Genomic DNA, 16498 nt, shown 5'->3' with positions numbered 1-16498 from the left:
TCTTACATGATATTACAGTGTATACTAATGTAGATGTCTCTTTGTAAGGCAGCAATAAATCCCTGTAAATACAGGCAGGATATTTCCATCCACACGAACAATATACATTAACTACATATTTACATTCAGCCTAATGAACTATTTAGTAGAACAACTATGTTCTATAAAGAAAATAAAATATATGTGATGTGTTTAACTAATCTCTCACATGGTTTAATGAAGTCCAGGAGTCACAACATGAACCTCAGTGATTTTCAGTCCTGCTTCACGAAGCTCTATTTGTTACATATCTATTAATTTTCTCCTGCTTGATTCAGCTGGAATATACTTCACTGACTCCGTTGCTATACAAATGATTCCTCATCATTTCTGCTTTGCTATCTTTACTCAAGGTGTTTTATCGCAGCAGTGTGGTCTGTGCTACTCATTCCTTTCTGGCACTGAGAACATCCCTGAGATCAGTCAGACAACTCGTATTTTCATCTTAACCTAATGACCAAACCTTACACTCCATTCTCCTCGAGTGCCAGCGAACAAGCAGGCAGTATTGCCCAGCAGCCCATTAACTGCTTTTAGCCAATTTGGGCACCCAAGCAGCTACTTTATCCTTGGAATACCTAAAGAAATTTATCACTACAATTCCTCAAACTATCACAGACAAGTCCCGTGGATTTCGCACCAAGCTGAACCTATTTTCTATAATACCCATAAATCTCCAGCTAAATATTCTCAGAAAAGCATGATAGTTTCAGATACAAAAACAAACCAAAAACATAAGAAACAATCCAATTCAAAGAGCATTTTTTGCAGAAGCACAGATACTTCTCTATATTCCTTTTTTTTTAGCATACTGGCAGTTTTTGGCTATCAAGTTGTAAGGAAAGGAGAGAGTTCACAGTTACCAAAATACTTGTCTTAGTTGTCTGACTATGCAAAGGAAGCGCAGCGTTGATTTGCACTTGCTTATCCCTTCTCCGTGTCTGCAACCAACACTTTCAAGCCATTAAAACAAACCCACACTCCTTTGGGAAGACAATTCTATCGGTGCAGATTGGTGGAATGAACACGTTCCTGCTCACAGGACACGCGCCTGCAATTGGCAACAAGAGTTTTCCAAAACACGATGGAAGGGAAAAGCTTCCGAGTATCAAAATAAGTAAATAAAACAAACTGATGTTGATCAAACAATATTTTTATATCAAAACTTATCATCTGTTTTCCTCTTTACTGACACCAAACTCTTCACTATCGTACTAGCATTTGGGTACATGTATCAAAAAGATGGTTTGTATTTTTTGGGTCACATGCAGGTTTCAACCTCTCAATCAGAGCTTTTGGAAAACAGCACTGTAAAAGAAAGAGGTGTTGTATTACACCCTGTTTTGCAATAGGCTTTCCTGGAGACGGAAGCAAATATGTATTTTCCAGAAGAACTGAGGGACAGATGTCAAAGTCAAACAAAAACTACATCAAAAAGACTGACTTGTTTTTCCATTCTGGCTTGTACTCACTACACAGCAAATAAAAGTTATTCTAAGGTAGAATTATACCGTAAGATTATTTTTTCAGCCTTTATGCTCCAAAATACCCTCAATTCAACATAGCATCAAGTACAACACTAATTTTTGACAGCTACTCTATACCTAAGTAATTTTTAATGGTTACTTGGAAAGGAAAAGAAACTTTTTCAACGCAAGAATTTTCACAGAATCACAGAATGGACTGGGTTGGAAAAGCCCTCAGAGATCATCAAGTCTAACCCTTGGTCCAACTCCAGTCCATTGACTAGATCATGGCACTAAGTGCCATGTCCAATCTCAGTTTAAAAACCTCCAGGGCCAGTGAGTCCAGCAGCTCCCTGGGCAGCCATTCCAATGCCTGACCACTCTCTGCACAGAATTGCTTTCTGATCTCCAGCCTAATTTTGCTTGCTTTTGTAACACATTGAAATAATTTTTGCTGGCAAATGCAAGGAGCATGATGTTAAGAGGTGACAGCAGAAAGACCAACTCAAAGAACTCAAATCAAGGTGTAATGCAATGCTTGGGGAACCCATCTCCCCACCGGTTATTTTGCGTAAAATACTTGATATAAATAAAGTTTAATTAAACGTAAAGACTTACTGGACTGTATGCTGAAGGACAGCTTTGTCCGTGGAGTTATGGGGGGCGGCGTCCCTTGGGAGCTGGGGGGCGACGGGGAGACGGAGAAACGTCTTTCACTGGAAATGACATTGATGACTTGGCTTTTCGGCCTCTGCGGTCGCAGCGGGCTGATCTGCACAAGGACAAAACCAGGGAAAATCCCACTGCGGCACAGCACCGGCACAAGCAGATAGCGGCTGGTACCACCACGGTGACACAGCAAAGGAACATATTAACATATTGTTACCCAGCGGCAGACCTTGGCAATGCTACCTTTTCCCCATGGCCTCCCGAACAACAAGCGTGCAATGATAACACCCAATGCTTCTGATTTAATGCAGTATTTCAGAGCTCCAAATATTCCTCCCTTCTTCCCAGAAATCCCAGTGAGGCTCAATCCACACGTTTTCCTGTAGCCTGGCACATTTTTCTGCGAAGCAGAGCCAACTCCTCAAACACTTGCTTAATAACAGCTAAACAAGTCTAGATCCTTACATAAAATTATACAACATTCACAGCCTTTTCTCCTCTATATTCCTTTTACAATTTATGTCTTTAATTGTCTGCATGGTCAAACTCTCTTCTGATGAAGTCATCAGCTGTCCAGAAACACTTTCTTGATGGTGCATGCTTGTGCTTATATTTAATTCACTGAAATATCCATATTGTTCTGCTCTGGCTGCTTCACGGTCCATTTAAGTTTTCCATCAGAAACCCTGAAATGATATTTGTAATCCGATGGGCAACTTATGGTGACTCCTTTTACTGACCCTAATTCTGAGCTCTGCCGTTTGTTACCCATCCCCGTATTTCTCGTAATCACAGCTGAGAAAGGGATGTTATATTTGCAGGAGATCATAGCAAATGGAGCAGCAGCCTGAAGTCGAGACGGGAAGAGCAGCCAAGGTGCTGCATTAGGACAAAGTGGAAAATGCCAGCAGCAATTCACGCTTTTTTGAAGAATTTTGCCGTTTTACAATGTATGTTGTGAAGGAGAAATCGAAAATGAGGTAGGAGCGCTTCTTTTTATTTTCAGAAAATAAACCCTAAGAGGGTTTGCATCAAAGGCTCCATCTGACACCCTTGTATGAGAAATGAATGACCATAAAGTATGTAAATTGTTTTGAAAGTTCGTCAAGACCTCAGGGTAACCTGAAATTTGCCCGATACTAAAATCCAAGTCCTAAATACTCCCAAGTTTTGTTCTTCCCAGATCTTTTAAAGCCTGCTTTTAGTAGAATGGATAAACGTGGCAATGACTTTCTCAGAGGCTTATTATTATAACAAAAAAAAAAAAACAACTAAGGAAAATACAATTATTGATGACTGGGAAAGCCGCAATGTCAGAATCAAGAGATAAACCAAAAAACTAGATTCAAGTTCCCAAGTTAACCTGCTCTGTAGCTACTTACGTCAAATGAATTTTAAGTTCTGCGAGTGCCAAGCTTGGTCCTCTTCTTAAAGCTTCATATAAATCACAGTTCCGCTAGGGAGTATGAACCCTTTGGAGACCACTAATTCATAATGAACCCACTGCTAATTTATTTTTGGTCTAACGAAAACAAGATCAATAGCGAGTGATGTTAGACACCACTAAATCAATCAAATGTACAGCCTGTTATTCTAACTCGAGGTTTTGGGTGGTCTGTTAAACACTTGGCTTTGGTGTTAGGTTTGCTATCAGCTCGTGGAATCAAACAACTAACAATGACAATTTACGTTAAAGAAGTTTATGTGATACTTAAGATAAAAATCTCTAGAAGACTATAAAGACTTTACTGATCTTCTTCACATATCAAAGTGGTTAATTTATCTTCTGATAAGATCACAGGAGCACAGGATCTCTGTAATGAGGTCTTGGGTTTTGATCAGTCAATAAATTCATTATGGCAACACTGAAATTTGGAAAAAAGTATCTAAGTCATACAATTAAACAAACTGGCCTCTGAATGCTCCTTTTGAAAGAAAATGTAAAAGCTCCGGGAAATAATTCTGCAGTTTTATACCCTTCCCACGTTCTTCCATGATGATTCATTTGCTGCCCTGAAATACAATTTTCTTCTTCTGCGGCTGACGCTCTTGTGCCCCAAGCTCTGCTGCTCCTCTGGGGACCCGGGAGATGCCACCGCGATGTTCAGGCTTAGGCAAAACATGACTGCTGCAATGTGCAGAGTTCAATGCGTTTGCATCAAACTAGGGCTGACCCAAAATTTACTGAAGTCAATGGAAAAACTCACCGGCTTCAAAGGAGTTGGGGTGAAAAGTCTGGACGAACGGAACGGATTTTAATCGGAGTTTTTGCTGAGCTAATACTGGGCCTAAGGCCACATCAGACAAAACAACCCTGATCTTCCCAGAAGTCAGAAGATGCATCTGAGAGATTAACTCATTTCTGGATGGAAAATAAGGAGCAAATCCAGGAAACAGAGAAACTGTGGCTGAAGGTCTAAGTAATATTCTGCTACAAATCCCAAACTGAAAGACTTAGAGGACCTTTTCATCACAGGTCAGACAAAAATTACTTTAAAAGTCCATTGTAAATGACACAGCCATCAACAAACGACTCTGCTGAGTTACAAGTTGGTCCTACAAGCACCTGCACAAATCTTTAAAAGAACATTACATTTATTTCTGGAGGGCAAGTTTTAAACTCTTGGCCTCCAAACAGGTGTCCAGGCAGAGATTTGGAGGTTACAGTTTGTTCACGTCCTCCCTGCTCCAGCTTAAAACCGCCTCGCTTTCCATTCCCGAGCTAAAACCTCTCAAGTTACCTAAGCCTTTAGGATCGTTTCAGTGAATTAAATATATGCCAAGAAGACAGAGCTTAAGAGAGATATGTCCCGTAGTTAAATATTCTTACACGCAGCCAGCAGTGGAACTGCTTATGATTTTCTGCTCAAAACAGCCTTTCAAGAAGACGTAATTGCCATGCACGGAGTGACCTTGTAACACTTCCACCAAAAGTGTCTTGCAGTAGTCAGCTGAAATACGAGAAAACCCATCGTGATCTACTGGGAACCATAAATTCAAAAGGCTGCCGAAATGGTGGCGTTTATTTCATTTACGATATACCATCTGTTCCTTTTATCAAATAGTCATATGTAGCTTTTGGTTAAGATCTTCATACAGGGTCCAATGTTTTTTTACACTGTAAATAAAATCTGTATTTTTGATTCATTATCACATATTAGCATCGGAGCGTTTTTTCTTAAGAGTTATTTTTTGGTCTGAAAGGAAACTAAATCAAAAAACTCAACCTTTTTCCTTAAAAAGAGAAAGAGCACTGCTCAGAATTAGATAAAGCATCACTTGCTAATAAAGTTACCGTTTCTGAAAGGATCACTGCTTCAGACTGCTGCAGAGAAATATCGGTAGATTTAAAATCTTTATCAAATATCTCTTGATGCTTGCTGTTCCTTTTCTCCTTCTTCTTTTCTTTCTTATCTTTATCTGGGTCATCCTTGTCCAATTTATCTTGAGACCTGGAATGCATCTTTTTTGGCAAGAGGGGCTCCAGCACAAACCTAAAGAAAAATGTCGCTTAGATCAATAAAACACTATTTTCAAAACACCTCATTTTCATTTACATATTTCCCAAAGTCTCACTTGAGTTAACGATGCTCTGCTAATCCAGGAAAACTAATTAGAGAGAAAAGGGAGGGGGCAGAAGGTCATAACAATCATAATTGTCTTAGAATAAAATTTACTGCAGAGCTGCTGAAGCACCAGCACTGCGTATTTCCCTGCTCTGTAGTAAATTTACTGGCTTACAGCTACACAAACTCCCGCTTCACTGTATGTGGTTTACATAGAAATGAGTTTCTCGTTCAGCACTCCCACTATAGATGCTGGGGCACCAGCAGGCGCCTGGAAACTCCAGTGGAAATCAGCACCATACAAGTGCCGTATAACTGTACATTATGTTAAAAGAAATGTCACCCCCACCCCTCTGCACCTTGGGGACAGTTATATATCTACAGTGGCTTTAGGAATTTCTTTAAAAACTAGTCAAGAGGGCAAATTCCTCCTGGGATTTTTGTTTTTTGGTAGACAAGGAAGATGTATTTATTATCCAGACAAGGAATAACAGTTGAGAAATTGTTCTGCAGAGGTGTCGTGATTTTGCATTGAACACGTACAACACAAAGCACTTTCTAATCTTTGTGACTCATCAAAAGTACCTTTTCATGGAAAAAAGCAAACATCACTCCTAATGCAAAGGAAACACCTATACATGGCACAAAAGCATGAGGCAGAGGTTTAATCACAGACACAAGCACCATTCCTGCTCATAATAACACCCCGTGTGTGTGTATGTTTGGTTTTGCGTGCATGAGGAGATATATAATATTGTCCTGGTTTTGTTAAAAACAAGTTTCTCTTTTAGTGAATTTGCCTGTCAGCTAAAGCTTCATATGAGCTGCATTTTCCTGGAGAATCAGACACATGTTTTGGTAAACCCAGCAATGGAATGCAAACTTATTGATAAGCATGGATGGACATCTCGCGAGAGGGGCAACGAGAGACAAGTGACCAAGAAACTGACCAACTGTGTATAACATTCCATTCACGTGAATACTTCATATAAAAGTGGGAGATCACGAGGATCTCATCCCTTTGCCTTTTTCCCTCTTTTCCTCATGGCCGACATTAGGAGAGGACCTTGTGAGTCCTCCCTGCGAACTGAGGCCAGTGACAGACCGAATCCAGCTCCGGTTGGCTGCAGAGTCCAGTCCAGGACTTCGGGTGCCGGCTCTGCAGTTGCTGAGGCTTTCAAGATTGGTTTTGTATATTTCGTATTATTTTCTCTATTCTTATTAGTAGCATTAGTAAAACACTGTTAATTTTTCCAGTTCTCTTCTCTCTGTCCTTCTTTCCCTCCCGATCGCCTGTGCTGAGTGGGAAGGGGGAGAGGGAGGGGAAAAGGGGAAAGGGGGGGGCGAGGAGGTTAACAATACATCTGCCAGGGTTTTATTGTCACCCCGCAATCTAAACCCTCAACAAATATATAATATATCCATAATGTATCCATACGAGTGTGCACTCTCAAATCTCCAGCTCTGCTCCCCTAGAGCACACTCTGGTGAGGGGGAACGAAAAATCGGTCAGACAATAACGAAGGGCAAGGTTGGTTTCCAAAAAAGCCAGTGTATTTCCCACCTGGAATGCTCCAGGTGTGTGAATACGGGCAAGGCGGATGCACTGTTCCATCAGCTCTGCCATCTGCACAGTCCATGACTAACTAAAATCATACCCTAGTTCAAGTTACACGGACAGATCTGAAGAGAAGGTCTCAAATCACCACACTACGAAACCAAAACTAAACCAAAAATCCCCAAAGAAACCAGATGACTTTTTAGCATTGTAAAAGTATTTACTCTCTCACAGTGACACATGAACCTACAGGCCATGATCTTTGCTGTGAAATACCGGAGGGTTCATATCTCAATTTGCAGTGAAGCTGCATCCCTGAGGAGAAGGACTTGGGGTGCTGGTTGATGAGAAGGTCAACATCACCCATCAATGTGTGTTCACAGCCCAGAAGACCAACTGGGGCTGCATCCAAAGTGTGACCAGCAGGTCAAGGGGAGGGGATTCTCCTGCTCTGCTCACCCTGGTGAGACCCCACCTGCAGTGCTGTGTTCACCTCTGGGACCCTCAACATAAGAAGGACATGGACCTGTTGGAGCAAGTCTGGAGGAGGCCATGAAGATGATCAAGGGCTGGAGCAACTCTCCTATGGAGACAGATTGAGAGGTGTTCAGCCTGGAGAAGGCTCCAGGGAGACCTTATTGAGGCCTTTCAGTATCTAAAAGGGCCTATGAGAAAGATAGGACAGACTTTTTAGCAGGGCCTGTTGTGATGGGACAAGGGGTGATGGCTTTAAGCTGGAAAAGGGTAGATTTAGATTAGATATAAGGAGGAAATTCTTCACCATGACGGTGGTGGGACACAGGAACAGGCTGCCCAGAGAAGCTGTGGATGCCCCAACCCTGGAGATGCTCAAGGTCAGGTCAGATGGGGCTCTGAGCAACCTGGTCTAGTGGACGGTGTCCCTGCCCATGGCAGGGGGTTGGACCAGATGATCTTTAAGGTCTCTTCCAACCCAAACCATTCATTGATTCTAATCCTAATCATCTCCATTAGCAGCAACATCCAAAATTATTTTGTTGTTGTTGTTTGAAGCCCTGAAGGTCCTTCAGTTTTCAGGCTACGTGAGGTCATTTGATGATGATGATGATGAAAGATGCTCAAATCAGTCCCCGCTGCAACAGCCCCTGCACCATTACCCTCACAACCAAAGCCAAAATCACATGGGTTGGGAGACAAAACTGCAAGCTTTTCTCATCTCATTTTACAGACAGGGAAAAAGGGTGACAAGGACTTGCCCAAGGCCACAAAGCCCATCAGCGGCAAAGCCCAGACCAGAAGACAGCTCTCCCAACGTCATGTGTTTTAGCCACCTAAATAGCGTATTTTATCTGCTTCTTCTGGGCTCTGCTGGGCCGGAGGGCGGTAAATGCAAGTTTCCAAGAGGAATCGCCATTCTTCTGACAATTATTAATTGCTTTGCTTCTAGGCATTACTATTATTACTGCTATTAGTTATTTGAACGCAATGTATCGGTGATGGAATGCGCTAGTGTGCCATGCTCCTATGTGAGGTACATTAGGACTTAAAACAGATGGCAAATCACACGGGGACTTCCCCGCTCCCAGCCACTGCTTCTAAGTGCTCACATTTGTACTTCTAAGTCCCATTTTAAGCAGTGAATAAACCCAAGGTCCTTTTTTAAAGTCGGTGTTTTATTTATACACAGAGTTGGGAGTTGTAAAAGACATCTTATGTCAATGTCTGCTTTGAGTTTTTACTGTTTAAAAGCCCTAAAGCAGAAGCTGAGAGATGGTGTAAAATACAAATCAACTGATCTGGGCAAGACAGTTTGTCAGCTCCAGTTTTAATTGTTTTTCTCTTTAATTTCAGAATTAACATATGAAGAGTGGGAAAATGGGAACCAGGAGAGGACAACAGACCATAAACCCAAGGAACTATAGTAGGTTCATGGGTGAACTTCTTCCAAGTCAGTAGTGACAAACCACCCGCATGATTTTTATAGTCATTTGAATTTCTGAGGTTTTTCATTATGTTATTTACATCTGATGATGTTTTTTCTCCGGCTCCACTAATCAAGCAAATGAGCTTTTTTTCCAGGTCTTCTAAGTGATGATAGTTGCTCATTATATTTGTGGATGAATTAGTCAGAACGCGTTATTGTCTCTGCCGTCCCACATTTATATCAACATGACTCAGCACAGAGTGCAACGTAAAGAGAGCTGAATTGTGCTCTGTTTGCTGCTCTTTCCCATGGTACATAAACTGTTTGTAATCAAGGTAAGCATCACGCTGGTCCTTAGGTGCTGTATTTAATTTCACTTGATGCTTTTACTCTCTAGTCAGGTAATAACTCGCTCTGAAGGTGCACAAGGGACACAAATGTTTGTAGCACATCTCAGTACATCAGCGGCCCTTCTGGAGGCTTTTAAAAAACTGCCGCCTTGCTCAAATATTGAATTTCTGGATTACGGGAATGCCCGGGGGGAGGAAGAGGGAGAAAAGGGACTTGTGAGGCTGCATGGAAGCCCCAGAAAGAAAATTGGTTATTTTGTTCTTTCGAGGGATGCGACTGTGAGACGGGGTTTATCGACAGAATTCCCAGTTCTCATGTGAAATATCTTGATAAGTCTTAATGTAGAATCTTGCCATAAGCAGCTTTTTTTCTGGCAGCAAAAGGGAGAAGAAACGATTGAGCCGTTAGCTAATCCCTTCCTCCTCCCAAAATCCACCTGTTAACCGTGACGGGGCCAGCGGAACACGTATCATCACCGACTTTGCCTTCTGAACTGTCACACTTGCAATATTTTAAAAGGGGATAATTTATCTCCTCTTTGTTTGGAGGTTTTCGTTTAAAAGCTTAAGGGGGTTGTTTCCCTTTGTTTTAAAGAGGAGTGAGAAGAGCGTTATAATTACCTTGGTTAAAAAAAAAGGACAAGGAATGTATCTTGAGATAGATGTCTGTATAGGTTGGGTTTTTTTTAGCCAATATTAGGGTTGCACTTGAAAGTGCCATCCCAACCCTACACTAGTTGTGTCACGTTAATGTTGGTGTTTGTGGGGTATTATGATGAATCAAATCTGGATAAAAATCCACCAGGAAAAGACCCAGCTGAAAAACCCCACAGTTGTATATGAGCTCAGACAAACGTCATGCTGTCACACAGCAGTCAGTAGGATTGGAAGGAAAAACACCGAGACCCGGAGTGGGGTGGTGACAACCTTCAAAACCTACAGATGTGCCCACCAAATGGTGAGATTTGTGGAGATGAGCCCCAAATGAGCATTTGTGACTCACCCATCGGAGCCAGGCCGGGAAGGTGTGCTGTCGGAGGAGATGGAGGACACCGACGCCACGGAGAGGGGTCGCGAAGATGACGGCATGGTGAAGGATCTCACCATGGAGCGTGGCCGACTGCCCCGTCTGTCATCCAGGCTCGAAAGCTGCAATGAGATGAGATGTTCACTTCTTAAAACGCAACATAGCTCACACAGGGAAAAATTTGATGGCTTTTATTCACACAGAATCCCAGAATGTCAGGGGTTGGAAGGGCCCTGGAAAGCTCATCCAGTGCAATTCCCCATGGAGCAGGAACACCCAGATGAGGTTACACAGGAAGGTGTCCAGGCGGGTTGGAATGTCTGCACAGAAGGAGACTCCACAACCCCCCTGGGCAGCCTGGGCCAGGCTCTGACACCCTCACCATGAAGAAGTTTCTTCTCAAATTAAGTGGAACCTCCTGTGTTCCAGTTTGCACCCATTGCCCCTTGTCCTGTCCCTGGTTGTCACCAGAAGAGCCTGGCTCCATCCTCCTGACACTCCCCCTTTCCATACTGATCCCCAGGAATGAGTCCCCCCTCAGTGTCCTCTTGTCCAGCTCCAGAGCCCCAGCTCCCTCAGCCTTTCCTCACATAGGAGATGCTCCACTCCCTGCAGCATCTTGGTGGCTGCGCTGGACTCTCTCCAGCAGTTCCCTGTCCTGCTGGAACTGAGGGGCCACAACTGGACACAAGATTCCAGGTGTGGTCTCCCCAGGGAAGAGCAGAGGGGCAGGAGAACCTCTCTGACCTACTGACCACCCCCTTCTAACCCACCCCAGGTACCATTGGCTTCCTGGCCACAAGGGCCCAGTGCTGGCTCATGGTCACCCTGCTGTCCCCAGGACCCCCAGGTCCCTTTCCCCTACGCTGCTCTCTAATAGGTCATTCCCCAACTTACACTGGAACCTGGGGTTGTTCCTGCCCAGATGCAAGACTTCCATGTGGAATTTTATATCATCCAATTATACATCATGTTTAATAATAAAGAAAACAATTCTAAAGAATATCCACTAAGAGGAAATGTGTATAATTTTAAATATATTCCAATAATTCATTTGCTTCGACAGAATTAACTTTTTTTTTTTTAATCTGGGCTTTAAAAAGGAGCTTTTTACAAGTAACTTTTTTATTTTAATCCATCTCCGAAATGGAAGTGACTGCCCTGTCAGTATATTTGAACGAAATGGAGTTTTTAAAAAAACAAAATTAAAAAAAAAACACCACTAAGAAGAACTTTATGTCAAGAAAGTCAATTTACAAAGTGACACGTAGGTTAAGAAGAAAAGAGATGAAAGATATTTTTTTGTTTCAGACAATTTCAGACTTCTGAATATTTATACAAGCTTCGTTAGTCATTAATAACTGATATATGCGTAAAATAATTGAACTCTTTCAGTCAACAAATAAGAATCTCATGCTGTTTAATTACAGGTATATTTTCCACCCTGTCAGCTACTGGTAAATTGGCCTTGTACAAGGAAGACAGAAGCGATAAAACTCCATCAATCCTGACAATTCTTACTGGTGGGTAGAGTGAAATTAGGAAGATAACACCACCTGCGTATGACTTTCCAGTCATCTCCCCGATGATGTAAATGTATATTATTGAAGTGACTGACATGCAAGTATCATTAATGTCAATTATTTCTGTTCTCCTTGGGAATAAATTACTATTTGAACTTCTCTCTTCCTAAATCTAATAGCAAGATGGGAACTGAAGGACTACAAACCGAGCACCACGTAGAAGGTCACCAAGGACACTGGGGGGTTCGGCTGGAGAACAGGAGCTGAGGGGAGACCTTCTGATCTCTGAACTGCCTGAAAGGAGCTTGGAGCCAGGGGGGTCGGGCTCTGCTCCCCAGGAACAAGCGCCAGGAGCAGAGGAAACGGCCTCAAGTTGCACCAGGGGAGGTTGAGGTTGGATCTGGGAACAATTTCTTCCCCAAAGGGTTGTTGGGCACTAGAACAGGCTGCCCAGGGCAGTGCTGGAGTCACCATCCCTGGAGGGTTGGACAGACAGACATGAGGTTCTCAGGACATGGGGCAGTGCCAGGGGTGGGTTATGGTTGGACTCAATGATCTTGAGGAGCTCTCCCAACCAAAATGATTCTATGATTCCACAAAGGCTGGCACGTTCCACATAAGACCCTAGTATTCCCATTAAAAAAAAGAAGACATCGCTATAGACATAAGTGGAAATGAATCTCTGAAGGAAGGTCTGTCATAAAATACAACAGGACACCTCCTTAGCGGGGTGCATGGGGTGTCCCCCTGCCAAGATGTGGGTTTGCAAGAGAGGGGAGACTACGAGCCAGGTCACCTTGGCTGCACAGACATGGTGCATTGGCTGCCTCTGCGTTAGAGGACAAACGGTCCTTTCTTGATAAACATACATGATTTATTTTCTGGAGCAGTGAGAAGGTATGTATTGCATATGCAAGTTTCATGTGCTGCTGTCGTTTCAGAAATAAACCTAAAAATTATAGCGTGTTTACAACAGTGCTGACAGGACTACCGGGAGACAGAGATAAAACTCACCCCGGCAGCCCTCAATATATTATTAAGACATCGGCTTCGCATAGTCTGTCCTAGAGCAACTCTAACCACTTGCATCTTTGGTCCTTAAATAATTTTAAAAATCAATTAATATAATAGCACCCAATCCCTGTGGATTTTCACTGAATTGTCAACTATATTTTCAATTACGAAGCTGTATGTTGGCTTTTTGGTCTTCCTCCCCAATGCCTAACACTCAAATTTAAAGCAGAACAAAAACCCCATGGGAAATGTCACCAAATTCTTGGCTGTGCCTTAAAGATGAAGCAGCAACTGAAAACAGCTCGTTGGAATGACAGAAGCATGAACTGCAGCACTACTCAACCAAATTAAATATCTATTATCAAATATCTAATATCTAGGTATCTATTTATTGCATGCCTACATTTAGGATGGTGCCGGAGTACATAAGGTTGCACACGCCTGGAGAGCAGCACAGCCCTCATATCCCAAAAGGAATTATACATTATTATTATTATTATTATTATTATTATTATTATTATTATTATTATTATTATTATTATTATTATTATTATTATTATTATTATTTCAAACTAAATTCCTTAAAAATGGAATGCTGAAGAACTACCTTGACTTTCAGGGAATAGATTCAGGCAATTTAAAAATTGCTCCCATGCTGGAAAATGAAAGTCCCAAGACCTTCTGAATACCTCCTATAGCATCTGCTCCATATTTAATAATTTGATAATTCAACACTGCTTTTTTCATCAGTGAAAATTACAACACAGAAATACAAAGTTGCTCGGAATTTACAGAAATTTCCACGTATTTGGGAAGCATCAGGATAGCAGGTGACTTACGACAGCTCGGACCCCGTACTGCTTCTCCACTTTGTCTTTGAGCTGCCTGAAACAAGCCTCCATGCGCTCGTGGAACGGCCGCAGAGCATCCGTCACCTTCTCCCCGTGGAGCCGGATGCCTTCGGCCAGGAACGGGATCTGGAAGACAGAGGAACGCTGCTGCAGCCCATCGGGTCCTGCCCAGTGAGGGGACAGGGCAGGGATACTGCAGGAGGAGCGGAAGATCTCATGGAATAACGAAGAAGAAGAGGAGGAGGAGACGAGGAGAAGACAAGAGGAGAAGAAGAGGAGAGAAGAGGAGAAGAAGAGGAGAGAAGAGGAGAGAAGAGAGAAGAGGAGAGAAGAAGAGAGGAGAGAAGAGGAGAGAAGAGGAGAGAAGAGAGGAGAAGAAGAGAAGAAGAGAAGAGAGAAGAGAGAAGAGAGAAGAGGAGGAGAAGAGAAGGGAAAGGGAAAAGGAAGGAAAAGGAAAATAAAAGGGGAAAGAGGGAAGGGAAGGGAAGGGAAGGGAAGGGAAGGGAAGGGAAGGGAAGGGAAGAATGAAGAAAAGGGGGAGAGGGGGAGGAGAAGAAAGGAAGGAAAGGAAAGGAAAGGAAAGGAAAGGAAAGGAAAGGAAAGGAAAGGAAAGGAAAGGAAAGGAAAGGAAAGGAAAGGAAAGGAAAAAGGAAAGGAAAAAGGAAAGGAAAAAGGAAAGGAAAAAGGAAAGGAAAAAGGAAAGGAAAAAGGAAAGGAAAAAGGAAAGGAAAAAGGAAAGGAAAAAGGAAAGGAAAAAGGAAAGGAAAAAGGAAAGGAAAAAGGAAAGGAAAAAGGAAAGAGAACTTTGTCATCAGCATCACCATCACCCATTGTATATGAAGCACAACACAGTAAAAAAGGACCTAAAAATCTGTTATACATTACTTCCTTTCTTCTCTATTAAGCAAAGTCCTTTAAAATCAATCCACCTATAGTTCTGCCCAGTAACTGCACAGTGGAGGTACAGCTGAATTTATCAGAAAGCACAAATATTCTGTGATGTTAAATTCACGGCCCCCCACACACGCTGTATTTTAAAACGGCAAACTGATGAATGACGACTCTCACATAGGGTTGTTAATATCAACCCTTCTCCCGTTCCATGAGAATAAAACCTTGAAGGAGGAAATACTTTAACGTTTTCATTAATAAATGCTATTTCTAAACTGCAAATGAGCAGCATACATATCTATTGCAGAACGATATCTATTAATAAAACATATAGTTTTACACACTGTAGATTTCTCCTTGGAAAAAATATTTTCTTTGGGCACAAAACAGAAGAGAAAAAAAATAAATTAATTCTCTTCTCCAACTGAAAATAATCATTTATCTTCAAAATATCCATGCCAACACAGGATTATACAATTAGTTGATAGTGTGGAGGTGTAGCTGACCTTTTAAAATGGTTTAAGAGAGACATTTTCATCTCCACAGCTATCCAGATATACCATTAGTTTTCTACCTCCAGCTTAGGAAAAATATTTCCTGTTCCAGGTCGGTTTCAGCCCACACAGTGCTAATTCTAACTTAGATATTCTCCGCAGCAATCAAGCTAAGAGGCCTCTTCTTAATAATTCATAATTAAATCATAATACTGATTAAAACCAGATTTTTCTAATAAGACTGAGCAGCAATCAGAACGAGTAGCTTTATTATTAAGGAGAATATTAAATACATAGATGAATTACAGAGGAAGAAGCTCAAGAAATCTTATCAAGATGTTTCTCTGTGACTTGGCAACATTTAAATGACAGTTTGTTCTGAAAGACCAGAAAGAAAAGTAAGAATAATGACAGAATTCTTTACTGTAGCCACTTATATTTGTAGCCATATGGATTCGCACTCTACAAGAATTAAACACTGAAATCAGAATTTTTCCCTTCTCTGAATAATTAAATGAATGTCCAAAGAGACACACTGTGACCCTACTATTTTTTAGGGATAAACAGTCCCTTGGCTCATTTATTTAACACAACCTGCTGACTTTTTAAATGAATTGTTTTTAAAGAAGTCAAATAACCGAGAAGAAGTGCATGTGGGGTCTGAAGCTTCAGAAAACGCACTAAAGAGCCTGTCCTAGGAAGCGGCCAAGTTAGGAAATCAAGTCATATGAAGTAAATGACATTTTTTGCAGGGAAATGTCCCAGTCAGGAAGAAAACAAAATAAATCTGGGTGCTTCCTTCTGTGCCCCAAAGTGAAGGTGCTAAGGAGGGTGTCACTGTGGTATATTCCAGAGTTGTCCAACAGACTTCTGGAACTCGGAGAAGAGAAGTAATAGAAGTGTTGATGGGGGGATCTGCTGGGATGGGGTGGGAGAAGGTGAGCACCTGGGGGCCTCCTGGGACAGGAACTGTTGAGTTAAGGGATCAAGGAACAGGAGGAACCAACACCAAGAAGATCAGAAATCACAGAAGAAGAAACTTCCCGTTGTTTTGCTACAGAACTTGGGCAAGATTTCTGAGTCGGGATATTTGAGTCTCCTTGTCTAAGGAAAACCAAAGACCAGGCTCTGAGCACCCTGAGCTGGT

At 42.0% G+C, this 16498-nt stretch overlaps 1 protein-coding gene across 1 annotated transcript in view; it reads right to left on the bottom strand.

Annotated features, from left to right (window-relative positions):
* The window catches only part of DOCK1 (dedicator of cytokinesis 1), a gene marked incomplete at its 5' end in the record, with an annotated part of 272626 nt that overhangs the window by 12098 nt on the left and 244030 nt on the right, over window positions 1-16498 (bottom strand). The window contains 4 exons of the mRNA XM_080347839.1: window positions 2124-2277; window positions 5470-5668; window positions 10555-10700; window positions 13955-14092. Coding sequence (XP_080203965.1) covers window positions 2124-2277; window positions 5470-5668; window positions 10555-10700; window positions 13955-14092 — 637 coding nt within the window. The remainder of the gene's footprint in view (window positions 1-2123; window positions 2278-5469; window positions 5669-10554; window positions 10701-13954; window positions 14093-16498) is intronic.

This window comes from Nesoenas mayeri (genome assembly GCF_963082525.1).
Source record: "Nesoenas mayeri genome assembly, chromosome: 7".
Lineage (NCBI taxonomy): Eukaryota > Metazoa > Chordata > Aves > Columbiformes > Columbidae > Nesoenas > Nesoenas mayeri.
This window is presented reverse-complemented; position numbering and strand designations above follow the sequence as displayed.